This window comes from Gymnoscopelus braueri (genome assembly GCF_963280865.1).
Source record: "Gymnoscopelus braueri genome assembly, chromosome: 18".
Taxonomy (NCBI): domain Eukaryota; kingdom Metazoa; phylum Chordata; class Actinopteri; order Myctophiformes; family Myctophidae; genus Gymnoscopelus; species Gymnoscopelus braueri.
In genome coordinates, this window is record NC_137618.1 from 31680842 (window position 1) to 31697667 (window position 16826).

The window sequence follows — 16826 nt, forward strand, 5'->3', positions numbered from 1 at the left end:
AATGAGGCTTCTTTCTAAAGTTGGCCAAGCAGCCTTCACTTTCTGTAAATTGTGCACGGCCGCTCATTAATTTCTATTGAGGGAAAGATGACAGCCCCCCGCGGCTTAAACCTTTTCAGGCCCGCAACCCCTCCTCCCCCTTCTAATTCAATTCTGTGTCATCTTCGCAGATAGCTGATCAGCTTCCCTGGATTTCGCTGACAACACTGCTTTGTTTTGCCTGAAGATGGAAACACTGGAGTCGGAGCTGACCTGCCCAATCTGCCTGGAGCTCTTCGAGGACCCACTGCTCTTGCCCTGCGCTCACAGCCTGTGTTTCAACTGTGCCCACCGCATCCTGGTCTCCCACTGCACCCCCAACGAAACAATACAGTCAATCACCGCCTTCCAGTGCCCGACCTGTCGCTATGTCATCACCCTCAACCACAGGGGCTTAGAGGGACTCAAACGCAACGTTACCCTGCAGAACATCATTGACCGCTTCCAGAAGGCTTCCCTAAGTGGACCCAACTCTCCCAGCGAGACTCGCCGCGAGCGGGCCAACCCCGAAAGCAAAGCCATGACCCGTCCCAGCGACAGGGTCCAGTGCCAGTTCTGTGAGCAGGACCCTCCGCAGGACGCAGTGAAGACCTGCGTTACCTGCGAGGTGTCCTACTGTGACGAGTGTCTCAAGGCCACTCATCCCAATAAGAAGCCATTCACGGGCCACCGTCTAACCGAGCCCCTGCCGGACTCCTCCCGCCTGAGAGGGCTTATGTGTCTGGAGCACGAGGAGGAGAAGGTCAACATGTACTGTGTCACAGACGAACAGTTGATCTGTGCCCTGTGTAAATTGGTCGGTCGGCACCGAGATCACCAGGTCGCAGCTCTCAGCGACCGCTACGAGAAACTCAAGGTAAGAAATGGTCTGCTCATGATTACAAGCATGCTTTGGGGAGCTTGAGGTTGATGATTCACTATCATACACTGATGATCCTGAGGAGCTCAGCCCTTACAGATCAAAGCTGATTTTTACTTTCATGTGAAACCTCTATTAAAGGACCATACTGGTGGTCACTGGTCTACCATGTTCAGCCCATTGACTACGAGTCACAGTATACTCGACATCACTGCTGACCATTTTCCAAAGCGTATTGTGGTGTGTTTGATTTCCGAGGAAGCCACTGTTCATTTAAACTGACACGTGATTGAGATGGGTAATTAAAAAAACTAATTAGTATTGTGTGGTTATTTCAAAGTGCATTCAAAAGTTAACAAATGCATTCAAAAGTCTAGACAAAAATAGTCCCATCCATGTGTTTCATGTACATGATTTATTAATATAGCACTGACGAAGGTCCCAGCACCGAAATCTTTGCTAATCTTTTGCACCCCTCAATTTGAGCACAGAGCACTTCATGAGCATGTAAAAATAAAATAAATACTATTTTCTTAGTCTCTATCTAAGGAGTCTTCCTTAATAGTTGATGCAGCGAGAGTCTTTTTATGGCAGTTTTCCATGATTTATTAATGCAATGATGTTAAGTCAACCTTGACTCAATTGTTTATGTAAGTATGGTAATGTAATGTAATAAGTATGTAAGGTCATTTAATTTGGAGAAAATGTAAACAAATGTTAAATAAAAAAATATAACCTTGTAAAGGGAAAATGTTTACATGGCCAAAGCTGTGAATAGGACATGTGTTGATGGCGGTATATGGTTATTTAAGCTTCTATATTACCGTGTAAGCAACTGGTAGTTTCGTTGATTTCCACTACTTACAGTATGTGGACCAGGTCAATTGAAAAGTAACAGTAATAATACAGATTTGACAGAGATTACAGTTTGTACAAAATGATCACAAAATGTAATATATCGTTGCTGTCGGGTGGAAAACGTCCAAAACCGCTTCAGCAAATGGGGGAAAGGAGTACCTGTGTTCCAATGGATCCAATTTAGTCACAACTCACAAGCTTTTGTTAATACTTTTCAGTGGTTCAATATTTATAAAACCCACAGACACACTTAACCACCAGCATTTACTTTCGACGTTTTTCAAGACAAAATGTTATATTAGGCTAAAATGTTTTTCAAAATTGTTTTTTTTTTAGTAGGAATATATAAATATAGCAGGAAACAGAAATATAATTTCTATTGTACTATACTCCTTTGGGTTAAGAATGACAAAGAATGCATTTCTAAGAATTTCTGTTCAAATGGTTGCTTGTAAAGTGAGTAATGAAGTATTTCTACGAACATGTGATGAATTTGAGTTCAAATGCATTTTATTATTGTAACAGACTGAAAAAAGATGTAGCACAGATCATCTGTAATTGTAAATGATGCATTTAGACTTACAGTACTATACCCATTATATGAAGCTATTCATTTTACATGAGAAGAAACGACTTTTTCATTCAGTTAGAATTTACAGTAACTTTAAACCTGTCATCTCTATTTTGGGCGGTCATCATAGGCGGAGATTTTCTTTATATATATATATATATATAAAGCAAAACTAGCTGATCTACAAGTTCACAATGTGTCGCATTGCAACACGCTTATGAGCTTGTAGATCTGCTATTTTCATGCAACACCGTCGTATGGTGAAGTATAAAACGGGTATTAAGTGGTTAAACTAGTGATATCTGTGAGTAATACAGTGTGCAGTAGGAGCCAAAGCTCTTGGAAACAGTTAGAGACTCTACTTCTTTGAGGGTTTAAAATGTAATTACAGCCAATGAAAAAGATTGCTTCCAGGGCTCCAGGTTAAGTAGAACTGCTCACTCTCACCACATGGGTGCACATTAATAAGGCATCAAGGGAAGATGCTGTTAGCTGGAACATACAAAAAAGGTGGCTACGCATTCCTTCCATTTTAGACTTGAATGAGCTCGTCAGAAGAGCAAGGTTTTGGGTTTTGCGGGTCAGTATTTTGCCAACACGCACCATGGGACACTTAGCAGGAATCCAGAAACCTCATGGGATCATTTAATGGTCTATTACAAGTGAACCATGCTGCCTGTGTTTAATATCCAGCCTTTCTCATGGAAATTGCCAATCAGATGTAATCATTTAATCCAACACAAGCAAGGGAGGGTTCTTTCAACTCCAGTGCATTTCGCAACATATTCTACATGGTGTCCATTGCATGGAATCCTAATACCAGTTGCTTTTCAGTTCTTGTTCGCCCAAAATACCACTGCTGTTCATGCATGATACACAAAAGGTGGGTTTCTGTACTGAGCTGTCCCTTACTCTCACAATGAGAAGGGCCGATGGCACATGCTTGGTCACAGTGAAACCGAGATGCCGTAATCTTAGCTTGCAGCTCTTTCTGTGATTCAGGTCAGAGCATGAGTCTTTAACCTGTCCCTCTTTGTTTGATCATGCTGTCATTGTGCAGAGATCTCCAGGCCGCTATCTCAGTGAGTGGAGTGATCAGGCAGACCAGGAGAGAGACCAGGTGACCTTACAGCATCTTCTTTTACCGAATCAACGTTCAGGGACAGATTTACTTTACTGAGTAAATCGGAATGTTATTTTTCAAGAGGGACCTTTTAGATGATATTTCTTTCCTTCTTTCTTTCTCCCTTCCATCTTCACTTTTTGCTTTTTAGTTCTCATTTTATTTCCCTCTGAAAATAACAGGAGCAGATATTTGCACTGATTTTAACGGTCAGTCAATATGAGCCACAGAGAAGCGGATGCAGTCGTCATAGCTTCTTGTGTGTTCAGTGTTGTGCTACAGTCTGCTGTTGGAGTTTTACTGTGTTTTCATCTTTCATTGGCAACATGATGTTATTGTGGACACTGCCATCTTCCCTTGGGCTGTTCTCTTTGAGTTCAACTTCCAGTTGATTAAATGTCAGTGTCCAGACTGTCCACCCTATTTCTCACATGTGGGGGAAACAAAACTCACCATGGTCTTCTTTCATTGAAATCCAATGTCCTTTGTTTGTGATCACTCGATGTAAGTGTGTGTGTGTGTGTGTGTGTGTGTGTGTGTGTGTGTGTGTGTGTGTGTGTGTGTGTGTGTGTGTGTGTGTGTGTGTGTGTGTGTGTGTGTGTGTGTGTGTGTGTGTGTGTGTGTGTGTGTGTGTGTGTGTGTGTGTGTGTGTGTGTGTGTGTGTGTGTGTGTGTGTATTTTGTATTGTGTTACTACAATCTGCTACTGCATCCGTTAATATTACAAACTGCAAAATCAAAATTGTGTGTGAGAGTGAGAGAGACATTTTATGTTACATTATTAGATTTCTCATTGCATCTAAAGAATGCTTTCCACTGTGATAGCAGAGCTCTTATGTTTAGATAGTTCTCTCTGTGATAGACATCTCTTTTCCTAAAGCCATTTAAAACGTGATGAGAGGAAAGGATAGCAGCTTCCTCTTGAATGGGAAAAGCTTTTGGTCTCACACCTTTTGGCTTGGCCATTCTCTCTTCCTTCCTCGCTCCCGTGTCAATGTTTGGAATTTTATTCTGTGTCAACATTTGCAGTTGTACCCATTTTTATCAAGTGCACTGACTGCACTCCATAGTTGACTGTTATTGGTCTGCCTGTGTCACACCACTTCCATTGCTTCACCACATGGATTCAATGGATACGTTTTAGCTTTCTAATCATCAGAAAGTAGTTATTTTCCCAGGAGAGCTTACTAAATAATTCATCATATGTCTGGCATATTTTCTTTTCAGTACTTCATGAAATATATTAGGTAAGATTTAGTTCTATTCAGTTAACGGGAATCACTGCTTGACAGATACAGTGAAGCTGGAAAGATATCACGTGAATTATGGAGAAGCTAGCAGTTAACAGAGTCAAGTCTGTCAAATGCTGCTGTCTTGACTGTCTGTAAAGTTGCGTCTTAAGTAGAGGGTACAGAGCAGGTACTGTAGCATGATCAATAATAATTAAATGAGGCCCTAAAATGTAATGTGGCATTCAAGGCATGTAGGACAAAAGTAACGGTCAGATTATCTGTACGCCTTGTAGGCATTACACAATACTATTCAGGCCACTTGCCTATTCATATTCATTAGATTCTCTTAGATTTTTTGCTTTTCCCAGAACATTAAACTCAACAATATTCTTGGGGAGTATCAGGCTCATGTATGCAATTAATTTAATTATTTTGTCAATTTGATTTAGAGTGTGCTATACGGCTCAGGAGCCACACTGATGCATTTCATTTTTTCTTACATTTCTGCAGTTTGTTGTTCCTCTCAGGAAGTCTTAACTCTTACTTTAGGGATGTTATTGCCCTGCAACTTTTACAGAGCCAGGCTGATGGCTTTCTTCACCTCCTCTGTCATATAAATAAAACATTTTTCTAAGAGCAGTTAAAAAAAAAGAAGCTATTTTAGTGCACCCTGATGCACATGCCTCATGAAATCACAATGTGGAATGTCTGACGTGAAAGAGCTTTCACCACTATTTGCTAAATTTGAGAGATACTGTAACTTTAGAACCTTTAAAGAATTCTCTTTCTCAGTTCACTTCTCTGGTCAGATGTAAACTTTTTTTGTACTATTCGTTTTGATTGAGGGAAATTGAAGCCGTGCTGTTGAAAACTTGCATGGATTTGGGGGCGGCTTAGCACAGAATTGTCTGGAGAGTTACATACGTCTGCAGTAGAAAAGTTGTGTTTATACACAGCAAAATCCTTTTTTTTGGGGGTCAAAATTGACCTGTAAGACTAATTTAAGACTCTTGGATGTAGCCTTCATAGTGAATGTTAGTTTGACTAAATAATTCACAGAACACAATCTAATCTTAATAGAATAATGCTTTGTTTCAGACTTGACGCATTGTTGTTCTGCTACACAGAGAGACATCTGGCCACCCAATTAGAATTAAAATATGCAATTCCAAACATGAGCTTTTCATCTGAGTCATTGGTGGGTGATTAACGCAGCTAGGGTTTGAGTTGCCCAAATCTCTGGCAGATGCTCCGCTATTCCCACTCTAAGCTTTGTGAGTTCCTCAGACAGCATGATGGAAGTTTTGGCACGTAGAGCGGATCAAGGGGGGTTTTACTGACTGATCACAGACCAAATCTAGACGAGCCTCGTATCCACAGTGACAACGCAGTCTGTGGTAGCTCCGCTTCTTCTCCTCCCCATATTATTGGACACAATATGGTTCCGGTCATCCCCTTCACTCCACTTTCCTCCATTCATTCAGCTGTCCATTAAGACCGCGAACGCATCTGTGTCATTTTAAGATTTCTTTGGCTATTCAAAAATAGAGGATCTGCAAGCTCATAGCGCGGCACGGTGCCGCGCTATGAGCTTGTAGATCTGCAATTTTTTGAAAAATCGTGGAAGATTTGTGCAAATCTTTGAATATATATAATATATGTTTTAAAGCGAACATTTTTAACTCCGATCTGTGCTGCTCAAAAATAGCAGATCTACAAGCTCATAGTCCATAGCTATGAGCTTGTATATCTGCTATTGAATAGCCAAAGAAATCAAACTATTACACCGATGTGTTCCCGGATTGAATGGGTTAATAGTGCATAACGTGTCGTGCAGTGAAATGATGCTTGTCAATTTCTCTTTTCCACAGCAAGCGCTCGATTCCAACCTGAGCAGTTTGATCAAGAGGACCAATGAGCTGGAAACGCTGATGGGCAAACTTATTCAGACCTGCCAACATGTGGAGGTACGAATGTTCACTCAGATCTGCTCAGGCGATGGCTCCTCTCCCAGTTTGCAACACAGTAAAATCCTCTGTGTTAATTTAACTGAGAGAGTGTTCAAACGGCACCAAATGGAATGTACACAGTAAAATCCGGAGTTTCAATTTAGCTCTCATTTAAACAGGTAGATATGATATCTAGCTTACAATGAAACACAAAGGAAATGACAGGCCTAATGTCTGTGTACCCAGTGGATATATTACATTTACATATAAAGTACAGTAGGTGTCATAATGTCACTTTCTTAGAGACCTATCCCATTGTTAAATCAAAGAAAGACTGACATTAATTTTAGTTTTTTTTTAATTTACTTTTCCAAGCTCTTGTCATGTGGAGGAAATGCAAAACTAAGCATAAATACACATTTGACAGCTATTTATTTGTAGCAAGGTGCAAGCAGTTAGCTTTGGGAGTTGCTAGGTAACTACTTTGTAACAACTGTACAATAGCTGCCACTATTTGATTTACTACTATACTAACAAACAAAGCTATCCAACATACAGTACACACATTTTGTCAAGTGTCATTACAAAAATAAATATTTTGGTTAAAAGAGAGACAAAACGCTATCAGTCAGCTCAAGCTGATTACCTCCTCAGACTTGCCATAACAATGTATGTATAATTGAACATTTATTTTACTTTAGAAATTCGATTTTGCTCTGTCACCTGGGGCTTGTGTGAATTGTCGAATTATAGAATCAATACAATATGCAAATGCATCTGTTTAGATAATCAGACCAACAGTCAGTCATTATTGACTATCTCTCAACTGTCCTTACTCTATGTCCCCTTAGGTGAATGCATCGAGACAAGAAAACAAACTGCTTGAAGAATGTGACCTGCTGATCGACATCATACAACAGAGGAGACAAATCATAGCTACCAAGATAAAGGAAGGAAAGGTATTTCTTGATGGCATCTTGCTTGCTTCACTGCCCTTCAACTGTTCTAGTTTGCTGATAACTCGTACAAGGAAAATATTATTCTGTGCATGACAGATCCTATTGTCCATTGTAGTTTATTGTAAATACACTTTCTGTGGCTATACTATAATCTATCTTTAATGCAAAGGATGAAACTTTCCACTGCTGTACTTAAGAGATAAATGCCCTGATTAGGTTTGTGAAAGATGGGAATTCCACTGGTTTGTGCTTATAAAAGAGCTTTGCTGCTCATGGTAGCTTAAGTTGTCCAAGAATTATGTGGATTGCATTAATTGGTTTTGATGATTAGTGAAGAGGGCAGGCAGTCTGATCTGTCAGAGTCAGCCCACGCAGATGAGCTCATCATCTCTCTCTAACCTCAAGGTTCAGAAAGCTGGCTATGTTGCACACTGCAGTCTGAGCCATAGCATTAGAGCCGCCTGAGACATATTGTTTTCAGTGACAAGGTTAATCTATACCTCCAGGAACAAACATGTACACGAGTATACATCTTTTGATACATGATTTTGTCCCCCCCCCCCCGCCCCCCCTGTGTGTTGCTGTAAAATGATATCAGTGTTGTCAGCTCATTGTTTTGAAAAAGTCACTGTACTGCGGGAGCTAATTGGTTTGTTTTCTCCTGTGTTCAGTATCACTACGCACGTTCGCTGTAATGGAGTGGTTTTGGCACAGTGCACTGCTCACGCATTTTGACACAAATGCACTTTGCCTCTTGAATCATTTCCCTTCCCTTTCCCCCCCATTAGTTGCCATTAGAGAGCCTGTGGCATGCTGTGCCACGTCCAATGTCAGAGTAAGATCAGCCCTGCTTCCTGTGATCCCCCTCTGAGGAGGAGGACTGCTTCCTTCCTCACCCCGTGCCTCTTGTCAGGTTAGAGGCTGCGTTCTGCCTCAGGGCCAATTGGGCCAGGTTGGGGGGGGGGGGGGGTGTGTTACCATGGTAATGTTATTCAGGAGACATACGGTATATAAATAAGCTCTCACTTTCTTTAGGCTTAGGTTGGCGTTGGAGAATGGTGGGGATGCCATGTTGATCCATTTTAATCCAACGTTGCTGGCAAACAAACGCGTGTTAATGTCTGTAGGAATAATGGGAAGCTTGTGAACCTTAAAGAACTGTCTGACAAAAGTGACACGTGGAGCTGAAGCTGGATTTCTGAATGTAATCGAGATTTCACGGCATGGTTCTGTAAGGCCCAGTACACACCAATGATTCGCAACGCGACGAGTTGCAACTTGCAACCGTTTGCAGTGGTATGAACTGACCCCGTTGCAGGTTGGTGCAGTTTTGGGATTCTGTTGAAGTGGTTGCAACTTGTTGGTGTGGTGTCATTGGTGTTGACTGGGTAAGAGGCAAGGCGTCTGTCTGTTTGTTTGTCCAGGACTAATCTCACAAACTGCCACACGTGTTTTTATATTTTTTGAAATATTTAACTGAAATTTTATAATGGAAGTCAATGAGGGTCAGATTGGGCTGAAACCTTGACAAAATTTTGAGTCATAATGATGACTGACATCATAGACGACTGACATAGACTGCTGACAGCGCATCGTGCGCAAGTCTACATATCAAAAATAGGAATTGAAAAAATCCCAAAAAGGTAGTACATCCCAAATTTCAAATCGATGGAGGACAAAGTACTCACATTTCCATTTCCATTTCCATTCCAAATTTTTTTTATTGGCACACACCTTATACGAAGTATAACTCAGGCTTTAGCAGCTAAGCTTATTCAGTTTATTTCTTTTCAAGTCTGTGCGGTTGAGGAAACTGGCCCAACAGATAGCTGGCTGCAAGCAATGCATAGAGAGGTCCTCCTCCCTCATCACTACGGCTGACCAAACCCTCAAAGAGACGGACCCTGCCCGCTTCCTGCAAACAGCCAAAAGCACTTGTGAGAGGTGAGAGAAAAGGTACAATAAATGGCTACGATATCTTCCCATAGCTTGATATGCAAGTTTGACATGTCACAATGGGCTTGTGTGTTTGCAGAGTGTCCATGGCGACTGCCTCCTCTCAAATCCTGATACCAGAAATAAACCTGAATGACACGTTTGATACTTTTGCTTTGGACTTCACGAGGGAGAAGAAAATGCTGGAAAGCTTGGACTACCTCACAGGTTTGTGGAGATTTTTTGTTTTTCTTAGCACTAAATCTGTGAATTACCATGTGGTCTGCATTTCTGTTAGCACCTTTATCCAAAGTGTTTTACTATGCACATTCCACCATTCACTCACACATTCACTCACCCATGTGGACGTTGGGGAGTACCTTGCAACGCTGCCAGGTTCGGTAGGCGAATCAGAGGCAGGCAAGGGCGGGTCTTCTCGTAACCCTGGTGTGGAATGTATATACGCTGCCTGCCAGGTACCAAGCTGCTCGGGAGCAGTTGGGGTATTTTTTTCATGGACACCTTGATACAAAGCCAGGGATTGAACCGGGGACCTTGTGGTTCCCAGACTCTATACTCCTGAGCCATTCAGTATAACTGCTAATGTCAGATTTATCTGCTATTTTCTGTCTTTTAATCTCTTATTGTTTCCAAAGCAACTTTCCTTAATTATTTTGAGTAAAGGTGGCTTCCTGTGTGCTTACATGCGCATCTAATGTAGTTGCAGGCCTTGTACTTTTCAGGAGGCAAAAACTGATGCTCGAAAAACATAGTCTACAGTTTAAGTTTCATTTTTAAATTAATTCAATATTATTTTTTATTGTACAGGCTTAGGGCATATTGTGTAACATGCATTGAACTCCGTATGAGGGCTATGGATGCCTGATACCTCAAGGGAACTGTAAACTACTGTAACTCAATTACAGGGCATATTGCTGTTCCAACAAAAACGATTTGCAAAGCACCATTCACCAAAACCTGCTACAACTGATCTCTGCAACTGATTACAGGATTTTTCTTTTACTTGTTTTCTCCCTCCAGAATGCAATCCACTCTCCACAACTCTGTGACAGTTGTCCTAAAATGACTTTTGACTTTGTTTTCCCCTTTGCAGCACCAAATCCACCAGTGATCCGCGGGGAGTTATGTACAGCTTCATATGACACCATCACTGTTCACTGGACGTCCGATGACGAGTTCTGTGTCGTATCATATGAACTCCAGTATGCCATCTTCACCAGCCAAGCCAATGTCATCAGTAAGTTAACCACATGTTAACCTAGCATCCCTATTCTGGGCAGGTGAACATTTGGCAAAAAGAGGAAAAACATTCAGCGGAAATAGCAGATCTACTACTTGTGAACTTGTAGATCTCTTCTAGAGAGAAGTATATAGGGTTTAAAGGACAACTTTGTTTTTTTACAACCAAGGTTTATGTTTTAGATTGTAGTTAAAGTAAATAAAAGATGAGTGTTATTTTTATTTTTATTTACTACTTTCTATAGTTTTAGCAATTTGTGCGATATTTTTTACAGTGGGCGGGGGCATTCTGTCCGGTGGCTAAATATGTCTTTTTTTACACAATAACCCCGCATTTCTTTATTATTATTTACAGTAGCTCTTCTAGCCCCCAATAACTCACATCTGGCCATCAAAGACCACAGGACCTTTTTTATTGTGTAAAAAAGGCATATTTAGCCACCGGACAGAATGCCCCCGCCCACTGTAAAAAATATCGCAAAAATTGCTAAAACTATAGAAAGCAGTAAATGAAAAGAAAATAACACTTATCTTTTATTTACTTTAATTATAAGCTAAAATATAAACCTTGGTTGTAAAAAAACAAAGTTGTCCTTTAAGTGGTTAAATGTGTGGCTTCTCTCATGGAGAGGGCATTAATGTTTGTCGTGGAAAACATCAATAATGAAAGGGATTTTTCTGTGGAGTCCTCTAAATGGTTTGAGGGATTCATTACATTATCCAGATGAAATAAAGCATTTATCCTGGCAGCAGGGGGCGGAACTCTTGTCTCCTACTTCTGTGTGAATAATAAGATGATAGAAAAATCTTTGGCACAGATTCATCTGGATCAGACTACAGTAAGCCACTTGTATGAAACTTCAGACAGAGTGGATTCCAGTCCAGATGTAGATTGCAGGTCCAATATTGGCCCTTCACTGAAGTGGGATTGTTTGAACAGATCATACTAACAAGGTCACAGCGTGTTCAATTAAGGAATCTGCCCTCTTCTGCCCCAGTGCCCAAGCATACTTTGGTCGAGTTGGAATGCTATTGTACTTGAAGGCTCATGCATTCCCAGAGTAGTGTTAGCTATAGGAGGTTAAAAACAACTGCACAGTAGTTACACTGTATGTCACACAAATTCGTTCAAGGGGCCCCTGAGTCAACAAACGTATACAGATTGGCCTGGACCGCTGGCTCAATGTAGCTTGACAGCGGGTTCGAGTCCCGATCCCGACGGCCTTTGCTGCATGTCACTCCCCCCTTCATTTTCCTCTTTTGTATATATATATATATTATTTTTTTCTCTCTTCATACCAGTAACCTGAAAGCTGATTGTATGACATTCTGTATAGTAGTGTGTATATCTATCTGCCTCTTACTGTATATATCATCATGATTTGTGTGCATGGGGTTCTCATCTTAAACAAGCTTAGTGCTTAATGAGAGTTCCAGTTTAGTAGACCTTGTATTGTGAATTTGTACTTCCATGTACTGTTATGTACTGTCATGTACTATTCTCATGTCTTACTAAATAAACTACATCAATCAATCTCTCTCCCCAGTTCCCCATGAAGGCATAAAAGCGCCCAAAAAAATCTTAAAAACAAAACAAACAAAAAAACGTATACAGATTGACGTTGCTTCTGATCCCCTCTCATCTATCATCTGTTTCTGCCGCGGCTGTAGGTTTGTGTAACTCAGCTGACAGCTGGATGATAGTGCCGAACATCAAGCAGAACCACTACACAGTGCATGGGCTCCAGTGTGGCACCAAGTACGTCTTCCTAGTCAAGGCCATAAACCAGGCTGGCAACCGCAGCAGTGATCCTGGGAAGCTAAAGACCAACAGTATGTCATGTTCAATATGTGGTTTATTACCCTTGGAAAGTATTTGATATATTCTACAAAACGACCAAGAAAACTAAAACACTTTAAATGCATTTTTGTAGGTCAACCATTCAAACTGGACCCAAAGTCTGCTCACAAGAAGCTGAAGGTGTCCCATGACAACCTGACAGTGGAGAGGGACGAGGTGTTGTCGAAGAAGAGCCACCATGCCCAAGATCGCTTCACCAGCCAGAGCAGCTATGGGGTCACAGGGAACGTCTACATTGACAGTGGCCGCCATTACTGGGAGGCGCTGATAGGAGGAAGCACATGGTAACAATATTGAAATGTGTCTTCTAAATTATTATGGAGAACTATGTTTTTAAATTATGTATCGAGGTCACTTTAGGGGTGATGATCATGAGTCGCACCTGCTGTGATTATGTGGGAGTGGCGCACAGTGGGGGTGACAGACAATGGGGTACATCTTTATAAGGAAGTCAACAGGTGTGTATGTTCATATGACCTGAAGAAGATCCACAGCGGATCGAAATGTTGTCATTTTTTTAATAAAGAAGTAAATATTTTACTTGCTTTGGTGTGCGGGCTCTACCTTTTTTAACTGAAGCCTCTTTAGCCCATTACCCACAGTCGATGTGCGTATAGCTAAGCTTCCTTTAAATTATGCATTTCATGAGATTTTCTATGCCAGGACATTTTGGCTTTTTAACCGAACTTTGCAAAACTTTTATTCTGTACTTTCCTACTAGGTTTGCAGTGGGCATTACTTACAAGTCGGCACCAAGGCATGAGTGGGTAGGCAAGAACTCAGCCTCCTGGGTGCTGTCTCGCTGTAACAACTCTTGGGTGGTGCGTCACAACAGCAAGGAGATGCCCATCGAGCCTTCCCCCAACCTGCGACGTATTGGGGTGTTGCTGGACTATGACTCTGGGTCTCTGTCATTCTATGACGCCGTTGGCACTCAGCACCTGCACACCTTTGACATTGCCTTTGCTCAACCGGTCTGCCCTGTGTTCAATGTGTGGAACAAATGTTTAACAATCCTCACTGGACTGCCCATCCCAGATCACCTAGAGGGGACAGACTGCCACAATTAAGAAAACCTGTCTATCTATGGATCTATCCAGGCAAGAGTGACCACAGCTGTGCCCCTGCAGTCCTCTATGTGCGGTGGGCAAGATCAAAACAGTAGCTAAAAGGATAACAAAGAACGGCTTTGCAGGCTTCATAGATATTAATTGATGCTTTAAATAATAATTTAAAATATGATTTACAAACATGTCTTAGAAACATGTCTAGATTCTTTTCATGCTTTGCACTTTTATGCACATTGCTCTACTACTGGTTTGTGTTGAGCAGTGGTGGGCAGTAACAAAGTACATTTACTTGAGTACTGTACAAATGTTTTTTTGGGGGAATCTTATGACTGTCACTCCACTACATTTCAGACATATTTTGACTCCACTACATTTCTAGGAAGGGACCACCGGGACCAAACTTACAAAAATACACATGTGAATTAACCACTGAAGCCCGCTATTAAAAATAGCTGATCTCCAAGATGGAAATGTTCACAATTTTTTTGACGTTGTTTTATATTAAAAAATGTACAGCAATGCATTGATATTCAAAAGAAAATGTACTTTATAATTTGTAAGTTGTACTTTTGAATATTGAAGTATTTTTAAAAGCATGTACTTTTGAATACTTAAATATTTTTTTACAAGCAATTACTCAAGTACTTTAACGCAAGGCCAAATTTGACTGAGCAACTTTCACTTGTAGTTGAGTAATATTTGAGTATCTATTCTTTGACTCAAGTACTGTGGTTGAATACTTTGTCCACCACTGGTTTTGAGGGTTTGGTTATAGGAATGGGTATTTTGAATTGCATTGCAATGCTATTTTCATGCAGGCCCAGGGTCATTTTACGTTTGTGCCTCTTTTAATGCATGTGTTAACAGCATCATTTTAAACCTTTGAGTACAAATGTTAATCTTGAAAAGTCATAACAACATGTCATTTCTACAGATGGACCTAGTCAACAGCACCCTATTGATCTTTGAAAGAATACATTTTCAATGCATCTTTTCAATGTCTTAGCACTTTCAGCACACAAAGCCTGCCATCACTAATAACTCACATTATCTTTACAGTTTCTTTACTGTTGCAAATGTTTTTAAAGAAAATAAAATTGTAAAGAAGGTCAGATACATTTTTTAATAATTTTTTTAATTAATTTTAAACGTAATTTGAATTATTTATTAATTGTAAAGGCAATAGTCAAGTTTCTTTTGTAAATATAATTAAACAGACAAATTTAAAATTAACAACGTTGTCAATTTCTTGATGTTGGATTACAAGAATGACAATAGAGAACTTGGGTCACTGTTAATTAAAGAGTATGGTCTTGACCTGCTCTATACTACTATGTAAAGTGTCATGAGGTCACTTTTATTGTGATTTGGTGCTATATAAATACAAATGTACTTGACTTGTCAAATCTTCCTTGCACCACAATTTTCACTTTTAATTTTCTCTGTGCAAGTTGTAATAAAATTACTTCATTTTATTATGAGTGTCACTATGTCCCTATGGTTTTACATAATAAAATACTGTTCAGACAAATAGTACAAATTGTATATTTTAGGCATAAAGGTGTTTCATCACTAATCAACATAGACCATCACCTACATGAAACTACAGTGTAAGAAAAGCATTTGTATTTCTTTAAAAGATCTTTTTCGCACTTTACTTAAAATTGGCAAAATTCTGACATGAATTTCTCTGACGTCTCTTTTGATCCTCAAATAACATGGCTTGAATGTCACAGGGCTTCCTTTTAAAAAAAAGATCTGGGGGAAAACAGTAGTTTGAACTTACTGTGACCTCCCTTCAGACACCCTTGGGAAATGGATCTTGACAGAGCTTTAGTACATGAACATTTCCTACGCCATACACTGCAAAATCATCAGTGTTGATGTATCCATTTGTCCACCCTCAGAGTTAAATTAACACTGAGGATTTTGATGCCACCTAGATCTGTTGGTTTAGGAGATGTGTACATGCTTGTGTATAAACAAACACTGGAGGCCATTTATGTACTTTGGTGACACTGACCTGTAAACACATTTCTGGCCTTGACTTCACACTGCTGTGCTTCTGCTAATGAAAACATGTAGCGTAACCTAACCTTTTTTTCCCCTTTCTTTTTTCAAAGGTCCAAATACAGGTTTTATATCATCATAATTCGTATTTTTTTCTCCTTCCTTTTTTCCAATTTTACGTAGATTTCATTCATTCATTCAAAATAATCACACTTTGAGGAAATATGGAGAACAGTAAGGATTGCATTCAACTGATCATTTAATTAGATTAATAATGACATATATAGATGAACATGCATTTATATACATTTGGTTTATATTGATGTAGGTTGACCGTCATTCTACAAATTGTATTATGTTTTATATGAAACTGATTATTAAATCATAATAAATGTATGACATTAATATGCCTTGAGGATATAATGTGGCACAGATGCAAATAATAATAATGAATGTCTCAGTAAATATGATATAATCATTATGTGAATCATTCACATAATGTTAAAAATGACAGATGTAAGACATACCAGTCTGAATGAAGTGTAGTAAGGGTAAGGGAGTAAATTTGATGTGCATTCCACTCTGTACCCTTATGAAGAAAATGGTAGGGGTTCATCACAACATCTAAACATTGTGCAAATTAACCACAACATAGAAGGAATGTTCCAAAAGGTCAGACATCTTATCAACAGAATATTCAACTCAATTATGGTTTCACTGGTGTATCTTATAATGATAAACATGTGACCAAAGTAAAAACTCTACATAGCACTTATGTCCTGTGGAGAAAGGAATGATTGAGGCATTATTTCAAAGACTGCTCCAGTCCCTAAATGCTCTACCATTACATTTGGGATTTTGTGTACCAAGGCCGACTATAGAGTTAATATATATCCTGTGTAGTTAAAAGTGGGTTGCTAGTATACCTCAACGCAACCTATGCAACTATGATGAACACATGATCCATTTGCTTCTACTCCTAAAGTCCACTACCTTTAATTTCAGGAACGCATCTTTATCACCACCTGCACTTGCAGAGTAGGCTACAGAAAAGTTATGTGTTCATAAATAAAAGTTTGACATTTTAATATTATGTAAATG

The 16826-nt window shown here is 39.9% G+C and overlaps 1 protein-coding gene across 4 annotated transcripts in view; it reads left to right on the forward strand.

Annotated features, from left to right (window-relative positions):
- Positions 1-15190, forward strand: part of mid1 (midline 1) — a 41263-nt gene extending 26073 nt beyond the window's left edge. For 3 of the 4 annotated variants that reach the window (XM_080412523.1, XM_080412524.1, XM_080412522.1), the window contains 10 exons: positions 171-895; positions 3388-3447; positions 6553-6648; positions 7482-7589; positions 9385-9533; positions 9625-9752; positions 10639-10782; positions 12456-12617; positions 12719-12929; positions 13367-15190. In XM_080412523.1, coding sequence (XP_080268649.1) covers positions 227-895; positions 3388-3447; positions 6553-6648; positions 7482-7589; positions 9385-9533; positions 9625-9752; positions 10639-10782; positions 12456-12617; positions 12719-12929; positions 13367-13715 — 2076 coding nt within the window. In that variant the 5' untranslated portion in view covers positions 171-226 and the 3' untranslated portion in view covers positions 13716-15190. The remainder of the gene's footprint in view (positions 1-170; positions 896-3387; positions 3448-6552; positions 6649-7481; positions 7590-9384; positions 9534-9624; positions 9753-10638; positions 10783-12455; positions 12618-12718; positions 12930-13366) is intronic. The other variant, XM_080412525.1, reaches the window with a different exon arrangement.
- The last annotated feature ends 1636 nt before the right edge of the window (positions 15191-16826 follow it).